Raw genomic sequence first — 24,242 nt, forward strand, 5'->3', positions numbered from 1 at the left:
ACAGGAAAGGAAAAGAAGATCTAAATCTGCATTCAGAGAGTCAGGAAAATCAGATCCGAATCGTATTTGGGTTTAAGATCCATATCCAAGAAGAGGTCCAGTATACGTGTATGAGAGAGAAACAGAGAGAATCTTGGAATTAATGGAAAGAACGAGGGGGTTTTGTTTTGGAGAAACACCTCAACTTCGTGTGTGGGCATCAAAGATGCGAGGGCTTAATTTTTACAACAACAACAAGATTCTTCTGCAACTCCACTTCCCTTCCCTGACTAAAGGCCGTACGGAGAAAAACGAAGGCAGAGAAGACAAAAGAGAGGGTCCAAGTGGGTCGAGATTCAGACTGGGGTCCGAACGTGTAGTTCGTATCTGAATCTGGCTCGTATGGAACATGTATAGTTGGTTTTATTCTAATCAGCGGAAAAGGATCCAAAACCGGATAATCATTTAACCGGAAAAGCAACGATATAATTAATCATATAAGGTTTTGTTTTTTTTTTTGCTTTTTCTGTGTTGGTTTTTTTTTTTCTAACCAAAGGCACCTAAAATATACAAGCATGCAATTGCAATCAATGGAGAGAGAGAGAGAGAAAGAGCGAGGGGAGGGATACTTACAGCGTCCATCCATCGGACGGTGAAGATGGCACCGAGGAGCAGCACGATCCCGAAGAGCAGGGGCGTCCTAGCCGGGGCTGCCCAGAGACGCTTCATCACCACCTGCCCATGTCCTCCCCACACCAACTCACTCACCCCCATTTTTCTTTTCTTTTAATTTCTACTCCCCTCCCCCACAAGAAAAGTTTCGATTTTGTCCCCAGCTAAAACTCAGAAATTCCGGAAAAGGAATGATTTTTTTAATGTCAAATGGCAAAATTTCAAAGATTCATCTCAGAAAGAAAGGCTTCATTTACTAATGCATAGCGAATTTCGAGATGGAAAAAAAAATACTATGACCATTACGCAAAAGTATTGGGGGAAGTGAAGGAGAGAAAAAATTCCGCTCACGAGGAAGAAATTATGCGCATGCAAAAATTTCCAGCAACTTGTTTTTGAAACATATATAAAAATTGATTTTATATAGAGGAAAATTCTGTAAAAATGAAGAGAAGAAGAAGAAGCTCACAGATATCTCTTCTAAAATTGACACTAGGTATTCAAAATGAGATTAACTTCAGGACGAAAACCTTTGGTCAAACAATATTTCCCACCAAAACTCTTGTGGCCAAATATGTGACGATCTCCACTGGAATCTTTCAGTGAAAATGTTTCTACCGGACAGCAATCGATAAGTCAGTTCAAGATCTGCGCCCAGAGATTCAGATCATGCCAAAACATTCCAAGAACGCGACGTCACTCGAGTTCCCAGCCTTTTGAGACTTTCCAGGAACTTCTTCAAACCAGGAAATCCTTTCCACGCCTCTTCTCCCTCACTTTTCCCATTCCCGAACATTAACACCCAAAAGATGCACAAATTTCAGCAAGCAATTGATCCTTGAACTCTAGGAGCTCCCTTTTCGGCGTCATGCAATAGATTTCTCAACATCCTCTGATTTTCCTTGCATGAACATGCAGGCGTCAAAACCACAGAGAGAGAGAAAGACTATTTATCTCTCCTTCAGTATGCCGGCCGGAGCGTCGTTTTCCGGCTAGAAAAGAAGGTAGAGCGGACCCGCGAGCGTCGTTTTCCTTAGAGTCAAAAGCTAGAGATTGATCTCTCTCTCTCCTTCTCTCTGGAATTCTTACAAGAGCTTTCCGGCGAGTTAAGAAGCCGAGCTAGCTCATTCTCGACTTCGGACTCCGGTTTTCCCGATCGAAAGACAGAGAGTCGTTCTCGGGAATGTGATTTCCTCTCTCTCTCTCTCTCTCTCTTTCTCTTCCAGAGGCTGCCACTGATCAGGGTTTCAATATTCTTTCCTGTAGTTGAGGGTCGCTCTCCGGCAGCAATCCTTATGATGGAAACTATTAAATAATGTCTACGCACTCCCAAATTTGTTTCCCTCGCATGCACAATGTCGAAAATACCCCTAATCTAATAAAGGCTTCTTCCCCTGGAATTCCTTTTCTCCTCTTCTTCCGAGTGTTGCGGTTAAAATGGGTCGGTTCAGGACAAAAATCCGACCCGAATATCAAAAAATCCGACCCGAATATCAAATGGGTATCACTGAGATGGAACCGTCCAACTATGATCTAAAACTTTACCAGACCCACTACACAAATGGACACAACTTTTCTTCGGACGTGTTCCCGTTCAGATTCAGTTTGTTTCCCTTGAGAATTTTCGATGGATCATTTCTAGGTTAACAGGCACATAATTGACTGATAACCAAATTAACAAGATACAGTAAGCCTTCCTTCCAAAATCCAATATGATAAATTCTCATACTGGACAGAACTTTAATCTGGATCTTTCATATTGTTTTTGTACATGGATCATTAATTAGGATCCAAATATGCAGTGGGATCAGATTCTAAGTTTATTCCGTATAACTTTTCATATTTGGATTTGGAACTTTATCAATGTTTACTGCTAAATCTGAAATTCGATCCACATTAAATTCAATTGTTTCTAATTTTTACATGTAAAATTGCTTGTTTTCAACCACCGTGGGGTCGCTCGCGTGGCCAGCAAGGTGGTTATGAGGGTGCTGAGATGAAGGCACCAGCAGATCAAACCCTGCTGGTGCACGGGTGTGTCCATAGCTTTTAGAGAATTTAGTGCATCTAGTAAGTATTACCATATGAAATTCAGGCGCCGATTCAACTCTACCTCATTGGATCACATCTGAATCCAGATTTGCATTCAGACCTGTTGCTTAAATTCAGATTTCAATGATTCGTCCATGTGCCATCTGGTGCCAAACGGGTCAGATATAGCTTGATCCTAATCTGAATATTTGACAGCAGTTAAGTTCGGTTCTAAAATCTGAATTCAAATTAGATCCAATGTAGTATCACATTGGAATCTCATCTATAAGTAGGGCTGGTAAACGAACAGAGCAGCTCGTGACTAGGCTCGGTTGGGCTCGTCACAAACTCGTTCATGATCGGTTCATATAGTTGGCGAGCCAAGCCACGAGCAGCTCATTTAGCTTAAACGAGTCGAGCCTGAACACATGAACACAATGTGTTCAGCTCGGCTCGGCTTGATAGTGCTCGTATAGATAAAAAAATATATATTTTGTGTAATATATAAAAAGAAAATGCATAAAATATATATAAAAAAGAAAGATGCTTGAAAATATATACATAAAATATGGACTATTATGTGTAATTCATAAAAAAATATTTATTTTCAAGTATAATATATAAAAATGTATAAATAATATGAAATGTTTTTACATGAGCCAGCTCGTGTTCGGCTAGTCTCATTCAGAGACTAGGCTCTGCTAAACATGAACACTATCTGAGCCATGAGCTCAATCCACTAGTAAATGAGCCGAGCCCGAACATGCCCTGTTCGGTTGGTTGGGCTCGTTTACCAGCCCTATTAAGAAGTGCAAATCGATAGAGTTTGATCTGGATCCAAGCCAAGATATGGAAGTCGGCAGAAGGTTTCGAATGCAAATGAAAAAGGTCCGATCATGTTAAGCCCGAATCCCAATACGTTCCATATTATTATTTTAAGACGGACGTTCCAGAATAACCTGAAGGCCGTTTGGTTTGGGCTTGGGAGATCCGACGGAGTCTGATCTATTTTCCACCGCTACTACGACAAACGAACCGTCTGCAGAAGATGGTGGAAACAAAATTCCTGCCAAAAAGACCATCGAGGAAAATCTTTCCTCCCCTAAGCCAAAAAGCTCCGAGGAAAATCTTTCCTGTCCTAAGCCAAAAAGGCTTGTGCATTTTGGTAAGGTGAAGAATCTCGGGAAAAAGCCAACGACCTTTTTTTCTTTTGTCTTTTTCTTAGCCTAGGCCCGGAAATGGTGTGTCTTGTTCAACACATGGGATACCACCTCGTTTGTATATCGTTAATTAATCTGTGTTTTGTTCTATCATTTCATAATTGTTTTTCCTATTTTTATTCGGAAAAACCACTTTCTCAACCTACCATACATGGGTTCATGTCAGGGTAAAACTCTGAGGGCCTAACCCTCGAGCCCAGATCTAGTAGCCAAGCTTCAGCTTAAGCATGAGTGACGCCTATGAGATTTGAACCTAGACCGTCCTTTACAGGTCTAGTCCACGTCCCGCTATGCCAAACCCCTTGGGTCAATCATTTTCGTAATCTTCGATCGTTGCTTTAGGCAACCCTCAATCGTTTTCAGTTTCACCGCCCTAATTATGACAGTCGGTTTTGTAAATCTTCAGTTCTCTTGTTGTATATGGTCATCACCAAATTCTGCTTAACGCTCCTTACCACCACCCAACCTGGCACACGGGTAATCTGTGACGACCCCCACCAGCCTCTCTCTCTTTCTCTCCAACAAAGTGACAAAGACAACATCAAATAGGGCTGGGAGACAAGCCGAACTGCTCGTGACTAAAGAGCTTGTAGCAAGCTGAATATATATGAAAAATAGGTACTCAGCTCAGCTCGACTCGCATAAGCTTGTTAGGTATATTTTCAATATATTTTACTTACATTTTTTTTTCAATCCTATTTTCTTCAAGCTCTAAAAAACAATGTATTTTTCCTATAAACAAGTCAGCCAGAGCTTGGTTTATAAGCTCAAACTCGGCTTTGCTTGGCTCACCACAAGAATGAGCCAAGCTTGAACATTTCAAGCTGGTCTCATTCAATTTGTTTGCAAGCCCTAACTTCAAACTCTCTCTTGCTATATATATATATATATATATAGAGAGAGAGAGAGATGAAAACCGGCCTACTACCAAACATGTCAAACCTACCCACCATGCTTGGACCGACTGATCATTTTATGATCAAACGGTCCAAATTAACATGTCAAACCTCTCCCTCTCCCTCTCTCTCTCCACGCTCCTCTCTCTCCGGCACTGTCTACGCCTCCCTCCCTTCGATGTTGGTGACCGCAGATCCCCCAACCTTCGGAGCCAAGCAACTGAAGAGTCCCCATCATATCCCTCTCCCTTCTCTTCATCTCCCTCTCTCTTACAATCGTAGATCCCCCTCCCTTTGATGCTGGCGATCATAGATCCCCATCCCTTCAGTGTCGATGACTACATGTCCTCTCCCTCTCTTGCAACTGCAGATCCCCCTCCCTCTGGCTCCAACAAAAACAGATCTTCAGCCCTCTGGCATTGACGACTTTCGACCTCCTCTCTTTCTCTCTCTAACGATTGCAGAGCCTCCTCCCTCCAACGACGACTACAAAGCCTCTTCCCCCAGCGATTTGCAGTCGACAGTGCTGAAGGTAGGGAATCTGCAGTCATGAGGGAGAGGGGGAAAATGACTAATGTATGCTAAAATTGATACATTTTTTGAAATGCTCTATAATTTTTGAAATACGTCTGATGTCCAAATTCATAAATTTCAGGTTGTAAAATGATTTTTTTGCTATCTGCCTAAACAATTTTTCTCTCTATATGCAAACTTCCTCTCAAATATTCAAACAAGTGAATTTTCTTTCGCATATGCTAATTTTTTCTTAAATATGTGAATTTTCTCCTAAATATGCAGTTTTCCTCTCAAATACGAGAATATGTAATTTTTTTCCTATAATGTATTTTTCAATATATTTTACATGTAAATTTTTTTTGCAATCCAGTTTCTTCAAGACCTAAAACAATGTATTTTTTCTATAAACAAGTCAGCTCAAGCTCAGTTCGTTTAACTTAGCTTAGCTTGGCTCGCCATAAAAATGTGGCAAGCTTGAACACTTCAGGTGTAGAGAAATTAAGATAACAAAAAATATGCGGAAGCAATATAGGATCTAACAAAGGCACAATCAAATCACAACAATAGGGTTTACGTGGTTCGGTCAACACAACCTAGATCCACGGGGCACGGAGAGAATAATCCACTATAATGAAAGTAGATAGTACAATGTAGAGAGTACAACATCCAATAGTTTGCTCAAAGCTAAAGATAATAACAACAAAGAAATCACAGGAAGAAATGAATACAAGATTACCTCTCGGGTGCACAACCAGAGTCAAAACCCACACCACAACCAACACCTCTCTCTGAGGATCAATGCGTGGTGACGAACCTTCTTCCTTCATTTTCTTCTTTCTACTCTCACTCTCTTACTTCTTCTTTCTCTGCACACTGCACACAACAACTCTTCCCTTCTCCCTCCATCACACAACCTCTGCACCCCTATTTATAGATGACATAGAGTCTTCTAGATATGAACCTTCTAGAAGTGAGCCTTCTAGACTCGTTCCAGAAACCGAAGGGGTTTAACCCTTCAACTTCCTGCATTAATGAGAGTTATGTAGCTATTTCACTTCACCACATCATTAATGAGGGGATAGGGCTGACCCTTCAACTTCTCCTGCATTAATGAGAAGTGAGTGGCTATTCCACTTTCCCACACCATTAATTAGGAATAAGGTTGGACCCAACATTCTCCCCCTCCAGCCCAAGGGGATACTCCAATTCAACTAATCAACTGAAGTTCATGCCGACCAATTGCCGACATGTATTTTGTTTCTCTATCGGTAAGGCCTTTGTCAGCATATCTGCACCATTATCATTTGTGGAGATCTTTGCAAGATGAAGCAAATTTTTCTCAAACACATCTCAGATCCAATGGTACCTGATATCTATATGCTTTGACTTTGAGTGAAAACTCGGATTCTTGGCGAGATGAATGGCACTCTGACTGTCGCAGTATACCAAGTACTTGTCTTGCTCAAAACCCAACTCCATCAAGAATCTTTTCATCCACAACATCTCTTTGCAAGCTTCTGTAAGAGCAATGTACTCTGCCTCAGTAGTAGACAAAGCAATACACCTTTGCAATTTTGACTGCCACGACACAACTCCCCCTGCAAAAGTGAGTACAAAACCAGATGTGGACTTCCTCCTATCAATATCTCCAGTCATATCTGCATCTGTGTAACCTGTCAAGACAGGTAATCCACCACCAAAGCTTAAACAAACTTTGGAGCTCCCTTTGAGATATCTAAAGATCCACTTTACTGCTGCCCAATGCTCTTTTCCTGGATTTGCAAGGAATCTACTAGCAACACCTACTACATATGCGATGTCTGGTCTCGTACATACCATCGCGTACATCAAGCTTCCGACTGCTGAAGCATAAGGAACTTTCTTCATTTTCTCCTTCTCCTCGTCACTTGATGGACTCTGCTCTGAGTTCAGCTTAAAGTGACCTGCAAAAGGAGAACCAACTGGCTTTGTATTGTTCATACTGAACCTGTCCAACACCTTTTCGATGTATTTCTCCTGTGATAACCATATCTTCTTGGTTTTTCTATCACGAGAGATCTGCATGCCCAATATTTCCTTTGTTGGCCCCATGTTCTTCATTGCAAAGGTCTCACTCAGTTCCTTCTTAAGCCTGTCAATTATAGACATATCTTTTCCAAGGATAAGCATATCATCAACATATAACAAGAGAATAATAAAATTCTCACCGAACCATTTTATGTAGACACAATGATCTGCAGTCGATCTATTGTATCCATTTTCAGCCATAAATGAATCAAATTTCTTGTACCACTGTCTTGGAGCTTGCTTCAACCCATACAAGCTCATTTTCAACCTGCATACAAGATTTTCTTTACCTTTGACTTTAAAGCCTTCTGGTTGCTCCATGTATATCTCCTCCTCCAAATCACCATGGAGAAAAGCAGTCTTCACATCTAGCTGCTCAATCTCCAAGTCTAGGCTAGCAGCAATACCTAGAGCAACACGAATAGAAGACATTTTAACAACAAGAGAGAAAATCTCTTCAAAGTCAATACCTTGCTTTTGACCAAAGCCTTTAACAATCAATCTGACTTTGTACTTTGGTTGAGAACATTGTTCTTGAGTCTTCAACCTGAAAACCCACTTGTTCTTCAAGACCTTTCTGCCTTCTGGTAGTTCCACCAAATCATAAGTGTGGTTCTTCTGCAATGCATCAATTTCATCGTGCATAGCTATTAGTCATTGCTCTTTCTGCTCACACTCTTGTGCTTCCTGGTAACTCTCTGGTTCACCTGCATCACTAAGCATCACATACTCATGTGGAGAATATCTTCTGGAAGGTTGTGACTCTCTAGAAGATCTTCTCAGTTGGGGTTCTGGAAGAGGTTGTTCTCTAACTTCTTCCTACTCAACATGGCCTGCAGGTAAATCAACATCCGCCTCTGCATCATCTTCTTGCATTGTTCTTCCTTCAACTTGTGCCACTAGAGGAGTAACTGGATCTAAGTGGATAGATCCACCTACAAAAGTCTGAATTGACACATCTTTCTTGATATCTTCAAGTGTCTGGTCTTCAAAGAATACCATGTCTTTGGATCTGAATACCCTCTGCTTCTCTGGATTCCATAGCCTGTAGCCGAATTCGCATCGCCATATCCTAGAAAAATGCATTGCCTCGTCTTATCATCAAGCTTGGACCTCTCCTCCTTGGGGATATGTGCAAATGCCTTGCATCCAAATACCCTCAGGTGCTTGTAAGACACATCATTTCCTGATCATACTCTATCTGCAACATCATTTGCTAAGGCATGAGCAAGAGACAAGTTGATCACATCAATTATTGTCCTTAAGGCCTCACCTCATAATTTCTTTGGCAGCTTGGACTGTGCAAGCATACACCTGATTCTTTCTGCAATTGTACGATTCATCCTTTCTGCAATTGCATTGTGTTGTGGGGTACCTGGAACTGTCAACTCATGGCGAATTCCATGAATTTTACAATATTCATGGAATGGACCTGTGTACTCGCCATCATTATCTGACCTGATGCATTTCAGTTGTTTTCCTGTTTCTCTCTCAACCATAGCATGGAATTGCTTGAATACATCAAGAACCTGATCCTTGGTTTTCAGAGGGTATGCCCAAACCTTCTTGGAGAAGTCATCTATAAAAGTAACAAAATAAAGTGTACCACTGAAAGTTTTCACATCAGTAAAACCATTAACAGTTTTTGTTCTCAGAGGACCACAAACATCAGTATAAACTCGCTCCAGAATGTGAGATTTTCTATGAAAGGCATTTCTAACAAAGGATACTCTATGTTGCTTACCAGCTAAGCAATGAACACACGGGTTTAGACGTGTACCTTTTAACTCTGGGAGTTGCTCCCTCTTAGCAAGAATCTGCAAGCCCTTCTCACTCATGTGGCCTAATCGACTGTGCCACAAATCAATAGAAGAGTCCTCAGTTATATTCAACTGTCTCTTGCATACCTTGCCTTGCATCTTGTAAAGAGTACAACATCTCTTTCCTCTGGCTTGAACCAATGACCCGCTGCTGAGTTTCCACTGTCCTTGGCTAAAAACACTGCTTCTGCCCTCTTCATCAAGCTTTCCTACTGAAAGCAAATTCAACCTCAAGTCTGAAACATGTCTGACATCCTTGAGCACCAACATGTACCCAAGACTGGTCTGGAGATGAATATCTCCAATACCTACAATTTCTGACGTTCTTGTGTTTCCCATTCGGACAACACCAAAATTATCGGTCCTGTATGTACTGAAATATTCTCTCTGTGGTGTAGCATGGTACGAGGCTCCTGTGTCTATGACCCAATCTGTATCCTGACATACACAGATACATGGATCATTAGTAGTAGACAAAATCACAACCTCACCTTCAACTGTGGCTGTGATATCTTCTTTGGTTTATGATGATTCTGTCTCTTTCCCTTTTTTTGATTTTTTTTTTGCTCTTTGCACTGATTCTGGAAGTGCCCTTTCTTTCCACAATTGTAGCAAGTGATGTCCTTTCTTGACCTGGACTTGCTCCTATATCTGCGGTCATTTTTCCGTCCTTTGACCGACCCCTGCCTTTGGATGAACTCACCATCAATCCTTCACCAAAATCCTCATTCGGTGATGGTCTTCTCCTAATTTTATTGGAAATGAGCATACATATGACCTCTTCCATATCCAATGTTTCTTTTCCATAAATTATAGTTGTCACAAGATGCTCATAAGATGGTGACAATGAGGTTAATAACAACAAAGCTTTATCCTCATCTTCAAGTTTAACATCCAGACTAAACAGACCAACAATAATCTTATTAAACACACTAAGATGGTCAAAAATGAGAGTACCTTCCTTCATACGAAGACTATAAAGTTGTTTCTTGAGGTGTAACTTGTTGGACAAGTTCTTGGTTATGTAGAGGCTCTCTAGCCGCAACCACAATCCCGCTGTTGTCTTCTCTTCCATCATGTTACACATGACTTTATCTGATAGACACAACTCAATCACACCAGCAGCCCTCAAGTCAAGATCATCCCATTCATCATCGGTCATGCTTTCTGGCTTATTCGCCTTCCCGACAAGAGCCTTGTGCAACCCTTATTGTGCAAGTAGAACTTTCACCCTTCTTTGTCATAAGAAAAGTTTCATTTGCCATCAAATCTCTCCACCTCAAACTTAGAGCTAACTGACTTAGAAGACATGATTTTCCACGAACCTGCTCTGATAGCACTTGTAGAGAAATTAAGATAACAAAAAATATGCGGAAGCAATATAGGATCTAACAAAGGCACAATCAAATCACAACACAAGGGTTTACGTAGTTCGGTCAACACGACCTATATCAACGGGGCACGAAGAGAATAATCCACTATAATGAAAGTAGAGAGTACAATGTCTAATAACTTGCCCAAAGCTAAAGATAATAACACCAAAGAAATCACAGGAAAAATTGAATACAAGATTACCTCTCGGGTGCACAACCCGAGTCAAAGCCCACACCACAACCAACACCTCTCTTTGAGGATCAATGCGTGGTGACGAACCTTCTTTCTTCCTTTTTTTCTTTTTACTCTCTCTCTCTTACTTCTTCTCTCTATGCACACTGCACACAACCACTTTTCCCTTCTCCCTCCAGCACACAACATCTGCACCCCTATTTATAGATGGCATAGAGTCTTCTAGATATGAACCTTCTAGAAGTGAGCCTTCTAGACTCATTCCAGAAACCGAAGATGTTTTAACCCTTCAACTTCCTGCATTAATGGGAGTTAGGTGGCTATTCCACTTCCCCACATCATTAATGAGGGGATAGGGCTGACCCTTCAACTTCTCCTGCATTAATGAGAAGTGGGTGGCTATTCCACTTCCTCACACCATTAATTAGGAATAGGGTTGGACCCAACATCAGGCTCATCCCATTCTTTTGTTTACCAGCCTTAACCCCAAACTCTCTCTCTCTCACTATATATATATATATATATATATATATATATATATATATATATATATATATACACACACACACACCGTCCAACCAAAGAAAGATTCAAAATCTACAACCAACGATGATGCTTGAGCATCTCACTGATCAAACCTCATATATTTGTTCGTTATAATTTATTTACATGTCAGTTAACCAAAAATTGTTAACGGTGCTAAAACAAGTCAAAAAAATGAAAATGAATCCTTAATCGCTCACAATGGTCAATCCGAAATAGAAATTCTCTAATAGGCCAAGAAAATTTCATTAAAATTCCTAAAATTTTGTAAGTCTTATAGTTACATTTAGTTACTGAGGTCATGAGTTTGAATTGGTAAATGTAGAGAAATTCCAAGTTAAAGGAGGGTGACAATTGGAGGAATTGATTAGGTGGAGGGTTTATATAAAATTGCTCTGTTTTTATATAGCTTGAATGTATTATGAAAAATAATATGTGACAATTTGGAATGCTCATTTATTTTCAAAGTAAAATACTTTCTCCTTGACACATTTTTATCACAATATGGAATGAAAAGAATAAGGAAATGACATCCTTTATACTGACCTGTGAGTTGACAATCTATGAACAGTTACTAGTACTTTTCAAGTTCAAGTTGAAAGGGCATTGACTATTGCAGCATGATGATCTGTCATCATATCTTCTAACTGCATCCTGGTCCAACTGATACCATCTCTTTTTTCCTTACTCCACTTATGTTCTTAATTGTGCTTGGGATATGTCATAAGGGCATGAATAAACGTTTAGTGACTTCAGCTAATTATTTACTATGTTTATAACTTACATTACTAATTAAAATTTAGGTCATGTCTTATCTTCTCCTTTTCCCCTTAGAATGTTATATTTGTTCTGTCACTCTTAATGTTTCGATAAGTTTGTATGGAGCATCTTTCAATTTATTGCTCAATATCCCCTGTGCTTTGTATAGTTTTAGCCCCTTCAAGGTATTAGAGGTTTATTGAAAATCAAGAATATATCAAGTTGAATTTTTCACAGTAATTACAACTTTTCAAAAAATATTGAACATTTTCTGCATTCTTATGATAGAGCTTGTCATTTTCACTAATTATAAATGTTTGCATGTTTGATCTGATGACAATCTGCGAATTCTGAGCAGATTCTCAAAGGCTAGCATCGAGATTGACCACTACATCAGAGACAAGGACTAGAGACCATTGTTTACCAATACTGATAAAATTCTCAGAGCCTGTTTTTTATTTTAATGCTTCTGCTATATAAATTTCAGGAGGTCATTTGCTAAGGCAAGTTATAATGATTGTCAATGAAGTGTTCAACATATACTTAGGTTAGTAGCTTTTTTCTACAAGACATTGCATAGATTCGTACATTGTATGTGAGATCTAGAAGAAAACAAGTTTGAAAGGAGGAGTCATCAAAACTTAGAACTATCACAAAACTTGAAAAAATACATAAATAAATAAAATACAAACAAAAATAAAAATAGAATCTCACATTGGGTTTAGGTAGCTCTTTCTACATTATTGACGAGCACAAGGGAGCACTGCAACACTTCGGTTAGGAGCGAGCTCTAAAAAGAAATGAGACGGGAGGATTTGGGTTCTAGACAGAGCTTGATGAAGGCTTAAATTAAGCTAGTCGGCTAAGCCAAGTAGGCTAGGTTGGGGTATGTCGGGATTCCGTCTAAGTGACAATGCTAGGAGGGATGAAGACCAAATCTAAAATAGGGTAGAGAGAGCCCCTATTTATAGTTTTCTAGGTGAATCAAGATATATTTTCTAGCCATTATATTTATGATTTGTATCTATTATATATTGTCAAGAAATATATAATTTTAAAAAAATAAAGGTTTTTACTGGCGTTGTGTTAAATTGCGACAGTAAACACTTTTTGCTGGCATAACAAATGCATTAGTAAAAAGCCCTTTGACACTCTGAAGGCCTTTTAGTGACAGTTTTTGCAGCATAAAAGAGTGTTTACTGGAGCAACTTTGTGCTAGTAAAGCCTTCAGTTTTGTGAAGGTTTTTTATTGGCACAGTTCTGCGCCAATACTGAATTTTTTACTAGCGCAGAACTGCGCCAATATTATATTTTTGTTGATGAAGAACTGCTCCTGTAAAAGTTATTTTCAATTTTGTGAAAGAATTTTTTTGGCACAGAACTATGCCAATATTACAGTTTTGTTGGAGCAAATTTACGCCAACAAAAATAGTATTTTCTGGCGATGTAAAGTTGCACCGGGAAATACATTATTGGCTACACCTTTCTTGGTGCTACTGCTGGAAAATTCTTGGGATAGTAAAACCCTTATTTCTTATAGTACCACGAACCCTTGATCTTTATTTTTGAGACGACAACGACACATAGATCCATACCTTGTATGTGAGATCTAGAAGAAAACAAGTTCGAAAGCGGGAGTCACCAAAACTTGTGGAAAAAAAATAACACAAACAATATATGAACATTAGAATTATCACAAACTTGAAAAAATACAAAAATAAATAAATAAATGAATCTCACATCGAGCTTAGGTAATTCTTTCTATGTTGTTGACGAGCGTGGGAGAGCACTGCGGCACTTTGGTTAGGGCAGGCTCCAAAAAAAAGTGAGACAAGGAGATTTGGGTCCTAGACTAAGCTCGATGAATGCTTAGATTAGGCTAGTCAGCTAGGCCAAGTGGGCTAAGTTAGTCGGCTAGGCTAGGTTGAGATATGTCGGGATTTCGTCTGAGTGATAGTGCTAGGAGAGACGAATACTAGATCTAAAATAAGGGGGAGATAGAGCCCCTATTTATAGTTTTTTAGGCGAATCAAGATATACTTTCTATATATTCGAGATCCATCTAGATGGACAATTCATAGATGGTCTGTTTTTGAATGGATGGTTGAGATTCATACAAGGTTTATTGCCTTAGATGATTTTTTTTTTAAGAAAAGTGGATGTTAGGGCTTAGAAGGTTTCCAAATATGATTTTGAAAGGCTGAGAAGGCAAAATCTCATCCCAAAGTCTCCCAAAAATGATGGTTGATGATAAGTTGGTGTTGGCAAAACGCTGCAACAACTTGCTCTAATGACAATTCATGAAAGACCTCTGGCGACAAGTGGCTCTAACGATAAGTCATGGACCTTTGATGATAATTCTTAATAAAAAAAGTCTCTAATGACAACTTAGATGTCATCTGCGTCCTTAGGTAAAAACAACAACAACAACAACAACTACGCCTTCATCCCAAAACAATTGGGGTCAGCGATATGAACCAAAAAAGAAATTCATTTTGGGTCTTCCACATGAATCCTTTTCCTCCAATCATTTCTATCCAACGCCATGTCCTCGGTGAGGTTCAAAGCATTCATATCCTTTCCTATCATCTCCATCCAAGTCTTCCTAGGCCTACCCCGACCTCTTTTAACTAATATATTTTCCCATTTCTCCAACCTTCTAACTGGAGCATCATTAGGCCTTCGCCGAATATGTCCAAACCACCGTAAACGATTCTCTCGCATCTTATTTTCAATGGGTGCAACACCTACCTTCTTACGTATCTCTTCGTTCCGAATCTTATCTTTTATTGTATTTCCACACATCCATCTAAGCATCCACATCTCAGCTACACTCATTTTTTGAATATGATGTCTCTTGGCAGCCCAACATTCCGTACCATATAGTAAAGCGGGTCTAATAGTCGTCCTATAAAACTTTCCCTTCAACCGCAATGGCATTCTACGATCGCACAGCACTCCAGTAGCACTTTTCCATTTCATCCACCCAACCTTTATCCTATGATTTACATCTCCATCAATTTCTCCATACTTTTGAATGATGGATCCCAAATATTTGAAATAATCATTCACCGGTATATCTTGCTCACCAAGCTTCACTACACTCCCATCACTACTTCGTTGCTTACTAAACCGACATTCCATATATTCAGTCTTACTCTTACTCAACTTAAAACCTCTAGCTTCCAATGTCGGTCTCCATAATTCTAACTTAGCATTAACCCCAGCTCTAGACTCATCAATCAAAACAATATCATCAGCAAACAACATACACCACGGTACATTTTCTTGAATTGATCTCGTAAGCTCATCCATCACTATCGCAAATAGGAAAGGGCTTAAAGCAGATCCTTGATGTAACCCAACCGTTATCGGAAAATTGGTTGTCACCCCTCCACAAGTGCGGACATTGGTTACTACTCCTTCATACATATCTTTAATTATACTAATGTACTTAGGTAAAAACGCTAATGACAATTTGACTTGTCGTGAGCGAAATTGGTACAATAGGCTCGACATGCTAACTTATTTTGGCCATAACTTTTTATATTGATATTTTTTTTAGTTAATTTTTGATGTGTTAAAAAACTAACATCCTCGACATCAATTAACTTTTTTATTAAAAACTTAATTCAATCATTTTAGTGGTAAAAAATATGTTCAAAGTGAGCCCTAACTGAAAAAATAAGTTTTTTTTACTAAACAAGTCACATTGTTTTGGACAACTTTCTATTATGATGGCATATTGACTAGATTTTTATCCCGTTGAAAAGCTGAGATCCTCTAGTTTAATTGATATTTTAGATAAAAACCTTGAAGATATGGTTTTGAAGGCTAAAAATAAAATTGAAGCCAGCAAAACCTTATAACAAGCTTAAAACACTGAATTTTGGTAAGCTTTTTATAACATAAAAATGACTCGATCAAAATTTATGTGTCTATAAACCCCGACTTATACAGACCTGCATAGTGGGTCCAACACTTATTAGCTAAAGACCGGTAGGGTCCAAACTCTTTGGCTACCTCATAATCCCATTTGTATCCAACCTACCTCTATTCCAGCACATTTTATGCGTAACTTTAAAAATAAAAAAATAAAACAAAGATTATGATTCAACTGACCAGGACCCTCCATGGCCACGCTTGGTCTGGGTCCAGACCACCTACAAGGGGCCTGATCAAATCCACGCTGGATTCACTAAAGCTCAAATTGTACGTGGGACGGTCAACAGGTTGGTCTGATCCAATATCCCAACCCAGTTTGGCATGTCCCAATCGTACCACACGATCTTAGTAGTGGATGGTCCTTGCGGTTTGGTTTGAAAATTTATAGATCTTCTCTGTCTGATTAAAATCCAAATTTTTTACAAGTAGGATATTTGGAAAAATGATATGGTTTTTGCTATCTGATCCTTCAACAAGGTCCAATCGGTTACATGGACCAAGACTTTTTAATAGCACATCAGAGCAGGTCCGGATCATGCCCGATCCATTGACCGGAAAATCGTATCAGACGCAGTTAGGCCATTATGAGCCTTTCATGCCCTTTTGAGCCCCCAACTTAATGTATCTGTTAATAGCTTCTTTTAATTTGTGATGAAAAATGTTTCTCCTTTCTTTGGAATTAATAATTCAAGCCAAGCAGCCAAAACGGCTCCTTTCTTTTTGTGCCAAAAAGGCATACATCCTTTCCCACTGAATTTTCCTCTTTTGTTTCAAATTTCAAAATTGTGAGACGCTCCAAAGTTTCTCAAAAGAGTATAAGTAAACAACGTCTGAGGCCTTGGTGACTCTCATATAACATCTTCCCACATACAATTCTATAGGATCGCTTTTAGATATGGCAGTAAGTTCACCTCTGCCCAGAAAAATCTTCAGGCACATTCATAAGTGACTTGCAGGCTGAGTTTGATGAGGTCTTGTGGTGGTTGCAGGTGGTGGAGGTTAGAGTAAGGAACCTTGACTGCGATGGTTGCGCCGCGAAGATCCGCAGGGCACTCTTCAAGCTTAAGGGTATGATCCATGTTTTGGTTTGATCTCAAACTTGTTTTGATTTGCTGTTGGGATAATTTTTCTATTCCATGCTTGTACAAGTTAAGGATTTGTAGGCCTTTCATGTTGTGTGTATTAGCCATGGCCGCAAATAATATGAAAATATCACAATCTTATCATGGTATATTCATCAAATGAAATCATTCCAATAAAATATCATGTTTATTTTTTGAAAAATTTGCAATTTTAATGCTTTTTCTTTTTTATTTTTATATTTTCTTGACATACTTTTTATTTTTTCAGCTTAAATTTTTTTTTTAAACATGTGAAGATTTTCAAGGAAAACAGTGTTTAATTTGCCATGAAATTTTTATTGCCAAGAAAATCCTGACATCATGATTTATGACATTGTTTTGGAACATGTAAAGCGTAACCAAGTTTATCACCGAGGTGGTATCTCATCCCATGTGGTAAGCGGGATCCTGTGTCAAGCTGATGAGAAGTCCCAGGATCGAATCCCTATGCCACTGCCACATTTGTTCTGGTAGCGGTCCGCCTAACCCCAGCTTGCCTTCCAGAAAAAGAAACGTAACCAAGTTTTTGTGAACTCATTATTTCTTCAACTTGTCTTGCTGGTGGTGAAGTCAGTTCTTGTGAATTTGGTCATTTTCAATTACTTTTTTGCCATGAAATCCAATTTCTTTTCTAAGATATGGTTATTTGGCATAAGAAATTTGGATGCTAATTCATCCCTATGAAATTGGCACCCTCCTGAATTGTGTGGTCAGCTTCAACTTTGGGTGAGATCGAATCTGGATCCAGGTTGCAATGTCAAACACGAGAGGGTAACATAACAGCCTTCAGCATCTCCTACCTGGTTAGGGCTGCAGTCTGTCAATGTGTAACCAGTCCTGACCAATATTTGACTTATTCTGGTCGTAATCGGGTCCGATATCCATCGGGTTTGGGTTCGAGTTATGATGGGTTGACAAATAAGAGCCCAAGTTAGAATTATGTAGTTTGAAGGCAATTAAAGAACCCTTGCCGAAGCGAGAAAAACCTCGGGTGAGGCGAGGCCCCCACGACTACCCTGCCCACCTCTGAAAGCTACGGACACACCCGTACGTGCGGCAGCAGGGTGTGATCCGGTGCCTTCATCTCAGCACCCTCACAACCACCCTGCTGGCCATGCGGGTGACCCCGCCTCATGGTCTAGAATTCTCTAGTTTAAAGGGTGTTCAAAACATGCATTTTTGCTTAAAGGTACATGCAAAATACTTGGGTAGGATATAGACAAGTTGGATTTCGGACAAAACAGATACATCAAAAACATGATCCAAAAGATCATTCAGCTCATGGAGGGTGCCAGTCATCTCGAACAATATTTGGGTTGTATGTGGTTTTATGCCCAATATCCAGAAATTCAGGCCCACATTGATTTCAAAGACGGATCTAACACATTTCAGCCCCACATTGATTTCATAAGTTAGGGCACTTGCAAATGATCCAAATTAAAGTATATTTATAAATAAAAACAGAACTATTTATAAAATGTCTTTTTATTTACGTCTATAAACAATTAAGTAAAAAGACATCCAGGCCCACATTGTTTTTGTACGTGATAAACATCTTTGTTCTTGTTGTAGGAGTTGAAAATGTGGAGATTGACATGGAACTCCACAAGGTCACCGTTAAAGGGTTCCGGATTGAGGAGAAGAAGGTGGTGAAGGCGGTCCGAGTTGCTGGAAAATTAGCTGAGCCATGGCCTTTTCCTGGATACTCCCATTCAACATCGTTTTACATGTATCCAGACCAGATCTGTAGTCAGTATTACTATGATCATGGCAGAAGCACTGCCGGGGTTCGTTCATTCTTTGAGACTCCGGCAACGTATGCCATGGTCGTCGCATCAGATCAAGCCGCTGCTTCTCTATTTAGCGACGAAAACCCCCACGCTTGCTCCATCATGTAATATGGATTATGGTAATCCAAATCACTGTTTTAAGTATTTGTATGTGAGCCATGGCATTTGCTAGTGTTTAAAGGTAAAAGAAAAAGAATAGGAATTATTCGTTTCCAAAGTCTCTCATGGAGGCTCCGGCCCAGATCCAAATTAAATGGATTTGTAACTGCATCTGGGTAAGATTAGATCTGTGTGTGGATTTGTTTTGAATAGTTTAATTTTTCATATTTGTATGAAATTGCATGTTTTAGTTCCACAAAGTTCAGGGAAGATGTTGTCCAAGTCCAAGAGAGAGAGAGAGGGACTAACATGTTGGATCCATTTAGACACGGATCTAGATCTATCTGGCATCTGGCATTACTGGATCTGGATACAATATGAAACGGAGTCGGCATCTCAGGTATTTGGAATTTGAGTCAAATGTAACTTCCATTCTAAATGTTTTATAAGGTAAACTAGTATAACTTGTATGCATCGGAATTTGGACCCATGTGGAGCCTATTGATCCTTCTGCAATAAGTAGGAGCGTCAACGGGTCAGACCTTCACTGGATCTAGTGGATCCAGATCACGATCCAACTCTGGGGTGCTGTTACCAGCTCCAGTTTCTTGTCTGACCATACCTATCAAAGGCAAAAATGATACCCTAGTACTGTGAGCATTACGTAATATTGACATAGTAAAATTGCTTATGTCACAGTGACACGCCATTTTGGTAGTGTGTCCTCCATGACACAAGCAGACATGATCGGACATGTGGACACTGATACTGACACTTAAGGTTAATTAGTTTTTTATTGATTAATTTTTTTTAAAATTTGTAGTCATCGTGTCCTAATTTTCAAAAAAAAATATTGAACTTTCGCACCAAATCCGCGTCACGCATCCCCATGTCCATGTGTTTTTGTGACAGCATTTTACATTGAAAAATGGGGATATTATTTGGTACACGAGTTGAACCGGAAGTCTGGTATGTTATTTCTCACAAACTATACCCTGATTCCATTTGTTAATTGTACCTCATGGATCTGATCCTGGATAGCCAAGTGGACTTTTTTTTTTTTGTTATCAAATCCTGACAACCTTGACCCTATCGGATCGGATACAAGTCAGGATCGAGTCATACCCAATCCAATGGCAGCCCGTAGCATTTGGGTATGCGACAAAATCCATAAGGAACTGAATGAATTGGGCTTGGCTTATTCAAACTTGACTTGTTTCAGCTTAATATGAGCAAAAGTTGACCCATTTAAACTACAAGTACATATGCTTCCCAAAGATGGACAAATTAAGAAAGTTTTTTTTTTTTTTTAAATTCTAACAGACTAATTATGTGATATGCATGTCTGGACAAAGAAGGAAACGAAGGAGGATATTATTAGGGATGCACACGAGCTGAGACTGGGCTGTTGGCTCATCGTTTCAAGGATTTCAATCCCTGACCTTCCCAAACATTGCACAAACGACCCACGCACCAAACCATGCTTGTTAATTGTGACCCAGAGATAAACAAATACTAAAACCCTTAAATTAGTCTCCAGAAAAAGAAAATGTGAGGGGCGAAACTTGACACCGCTTGCGGAAGAAGCTAACACACTACCCAGTAACCTAATAGTAACTCTTAGGTTTTAAGTTAGAAACATATTATATATATATATATATATATATATATATATATATATATATATATATATATATATATATATATATATATATATATGTATGTTTATGCGAGCCTAATCAAGATTTTTGAGATTAATCAAGTTCAGCGGCTTGATCAAGCTTGACTCGTTTATGCATACTTAACCTAGACTTTTGTTCAAGCCCGGCTCATTTATGCTCACGGATGAGCTTGAAGCGAGCTTAAATGAGTCAAGCCTGAGTGAGCTCGGCTCGTTGTGCATCCCTAGTTGTGATGAGCCTGATATCATAGTCATTGAGGAACTGAAGCAGGCCAGGTCAAGTTCACATGGACACAATGGATTTTTTCAAGAATTTACACTACAAGAAAAACGCTAATTAGCGACGAAAATTTGCGACGGATTTTTTTTGTCGCAAATTTATGATGGACTAGCTAGAGAAAACTATTCGTCGCTAACATTCAAATGATTTGTAGAATTAGCGATGAAAAAAATTCTGTCATGAATCCGTCGCTAATTAACGATAGATTCGCGAAGAAAAAACTTTCATCGTTAATCTGTCGCTACTTAGCGATAGATTAACGACAAAAAAATTATGTCTCAAACTCCATCGCAACTTAGCGACAGAAAGTTTTCCATCTCTAATCCGTCGCTAATTAGCGACAACATTTTTCCGTCGATAATTCTCAATACAAGAAAATTGTTAATTAGCAACAGAAATTTACGACGAAAAACTTTTGTCCAACTTTGCGATGGATGAGTGACAAAAAAATTTTGTCGCTAATTCCGTCGCTAATTAGCGACAGAATTAGTAACAAAAAAATTCTGTCGCTACTTTTCGATTTAAACCGACCCATCTAGGACACAAAATTTTTCCTCTCTCCCCGTGTGAAATTCAAACCGACCCAAAAGTCGTTCGATTTAAACCGGTTGTTGGCAGGATGGCCAAAGCAGTAGAGGGGACGACTTCTTCATGGAGGGCCTCCTTGACTTCTCGAACGAGGATGACTTTGTGGCGGAGGAACGCAAGGAAGAAGAGGAGTCAGAGTCAGAGTCACTGGCGCTAGAGGACCAGGCCGGCACAACCTCTCCGGTCTCGAACAGCTCTTCTTTCACCGGTTTCACCAACGTTCTTAATGGCAGCGAGCTTTCTGTCCCGGTAAGTGGTTTTCTTTTCCGAGCGTGGCTTTCCGTTCCCGACCTCTATTTTTTTGACCTAACCATTCTGTTGGGGGTTCTGGTTTCAGGTCGACGGACAAGCAAGGGAACCAAGTCGGGAGGGCGCCGGAGAGCGTGCTGGTTCGGAGGTGTAGCCACTGCCTTGTGCAGAAGACCCCACAGTGACGGGTCGGTCCGGACAAGCAGAGAACCAGGTCGGGAGGGCGTCAGAGAGCGTGTTGGTTCGGAGGTGCAGCCACTGCCTTGTGCAGAAGACCCCATAGTGGCGGGTCGGTCTGGACAAGCGGGGAACCAGGTTGGGAGGGCGCCGAAGAGTGTGCCGAATCAGAGGTGCAACCACTGCCTTGTGCAGAAGACCCCGCAGTGGCGGACCGGACAAGCGGGAAACCAGGTCGAGAGGGTGCCGGAGAGCGCACCGATTCAGAGGTGCAGCCACTGTCTTGTGTAGAAGACCCCGTAGTGGCAGGCCAGGCCGCTCGGGTCTAAGACCCTGTGCAACACCTGTGGGGTGCGGTACAACTCCGGCCTATTGCTGCCAAAATACCGCCCGATAGGGAGCAATTTTTTTTTAAAGTTTTTTTTTAAATTTAGTGATGAATTAGAGATAGATATTATCCGTCGCTAAATTAGTGACGGATAATATCTGTCGCTAAGATAACAACAGATCATGTCCGTTGCAAAACCAAATTTGTGCTTATTTAGCAACGGATTCAGGACGGATCATGTTCGTCGCTAATCCGTCGCAAATTAGTGACGGAAGTAGCGACAAATCAGTTCTGTCGCTAATTACCGACCAAAAAATTGTGATGAACGCTATCCATCGCTAATCTATCGCTAAACAATTTAGCGACGGATTAGCGATGGATAGCGTCTGTCGCTAATCCATGACTTTCTTGTAGTGTTAGTTATTTTTCGATATAAATGAACTAAAGAAAATAACTATGTTCCATTTCAGTTAGCTAGGTTAGGAGTACAGGGAAGTGACAGGGTGTGGAAGGATAAACCACCAGATTAGTTTCCTTCCAAGTTTATTAATCGAAAAATAATCATACTATACGGATAATTTAACTCGATTTCCTAAAAACCCTACAATTACTGATATTCTCATGATGTCCCAAATTGCAAATATCCGACATCGTTAGAATATTTTTACCCTTCGCAATTGTGAATTTAAGCTTTTTGTGATGAAATTATGTCGCTCATTGAATATGTCCAACACCCACTTAAATCCAGAATCATAGTTTTTTTATGCAAATTTAGATCTCACTAACTCGCATAAATTTATTTGTGAAATCTCGGTGAAACTGAAACCACTAAAATAGTAAATGTCCTACTCTTTCGCATATATTTCATGAAATCACAAAAATATATGTATGAACTCCACTTTTTGAAATTACATAAATTTATGTGTAAAACTGCACTTACCACTTACCACTAAATTTGTAAATATCTTACTTATTTGCATATATGATGTGATATCACATAAATTTATAACATTGTTCTATTTTGCAAAACCCCACTAAATTTGCATATACTACACATGCTTAATAGCGTAAAATACCATCCTTAACTATTTGTGAAAGCATGACACATGTGATATTGCTTATTTGTTGTGAAATATTTTCTTGACTCATGTATAAACATGTTATGATCCCCAACTTGATTGTTTTTGCATAATCTAGGGTTTTTTTATCTTTTGTCCCCAACTAGTGGTCCACAACCCGCTTTCCTTCTGTTATTATTTTCGTCAAATATTTTTGGCAACTATTCATCGGAGGCATTTATTCCAAATTAGATACGTAAGAAGGTAGGCGTTGCACCCATTGAAAATAAGATGAGAGAGAATCATTTACGGTGGTTTGGACATATTCGGTGAAGGCCTAATGATGCTCTAGTTAGATGGATGGAGAAATGGGAAAATATATTAGTTAAAAGAGGTCAAGGTAGGCCTCGGAAGACATGGATGGAGATGATAGGAAAGGATATGAATGCTTTGAACCTCACCGAGGACATGGCATTGGATAGAAATGATTGAAGGAGGAGGATTCATGTGGAAGACCCAGAATGATTTTCTTTTTTGGTTCATATCGCCGACCCCAATTGTTTTGGGATGAAGGTGTAGTTGTTGTTGTATTCATCGAAGGCATTTTATTACTGTTGAACCATTGATGACATATTTTTTTTGGTAAGCACAATGTGTCCTTTTTTAATGGCTAAATCAAATACTGTTCTATTTTGTTTAATGGCTGAATCAAACATTGTTCTATTTTGTTTAATGACTGAATGAAATAATATTTACTTTTTTTTATGTTTTTCTAAACAAAAATATGTTATTTACTTTTTACAATGCGTGTTCAATATTCCCTTTATTGTTATAGTAGAAAAAATTGAATCTATTTA

At 39.4% G+C, this 24,242-nt stretch overlaps 2 protein-coding genes across 3 annotated transcripts in view; one reads left to right on the forward strand and one right to left on the reverse strand.

Annotated features, from left to right (window-relative positions):
* LOC149845071 (uncharacterized) overlaps positions 1-1,916 on the reverse strand; it is a 39,560-nt gene extending 37,644 nt beyond the window's left edge. For both annotated transcript variants that reach the window (XM_089995487.1, XM_089995488.1), the window contains exon 1: positions 613-1,916. In XM_089995487.1, coding sequence (XP_089851613.1) covers positions 613-753 — 141 coding nt within the window. In that variant the 5' untranslated portion in view covers positions 754-1,916. The remainder of the gene's footprint in view (positions 1-612) is intronic.
* Positions 1,917-16,909: 14,993 nt separating this feature from the next.
* Positions 16,910-19,033, forward strand: LOC149845072 (Heavy metal transport/detoxification superfamily protein). Its single transcript, XM_089986969.1, has 3 exons — positions 16,910-16,915; positions 17,004-17,082; positions 18,708-19,033. Exons 1-3 carry the CDS (start codon positions 16,910-16,912, stop codon positions 19,031-19,033), a joined length of 411 nt encoding a protein of 136 aa, XP_089843095.1.
* Positions 19,034-24,242: the final 5,209 nt, after the last annotated feature.

This window comes from Nuphar pumila, chromosome 2, assembly GCF_984573655.1.
Source record: "Nuphar pumila chromosome 2, dmNupPumi1.hap1.1, whole genome shotgun sequence".
NCBI lineage: Eukaryota > Viridiplantae > Streptophyta > Magnoliopsida > Nymphaeales > Nymphaeaceae > Nuphar > Nuphar pumila.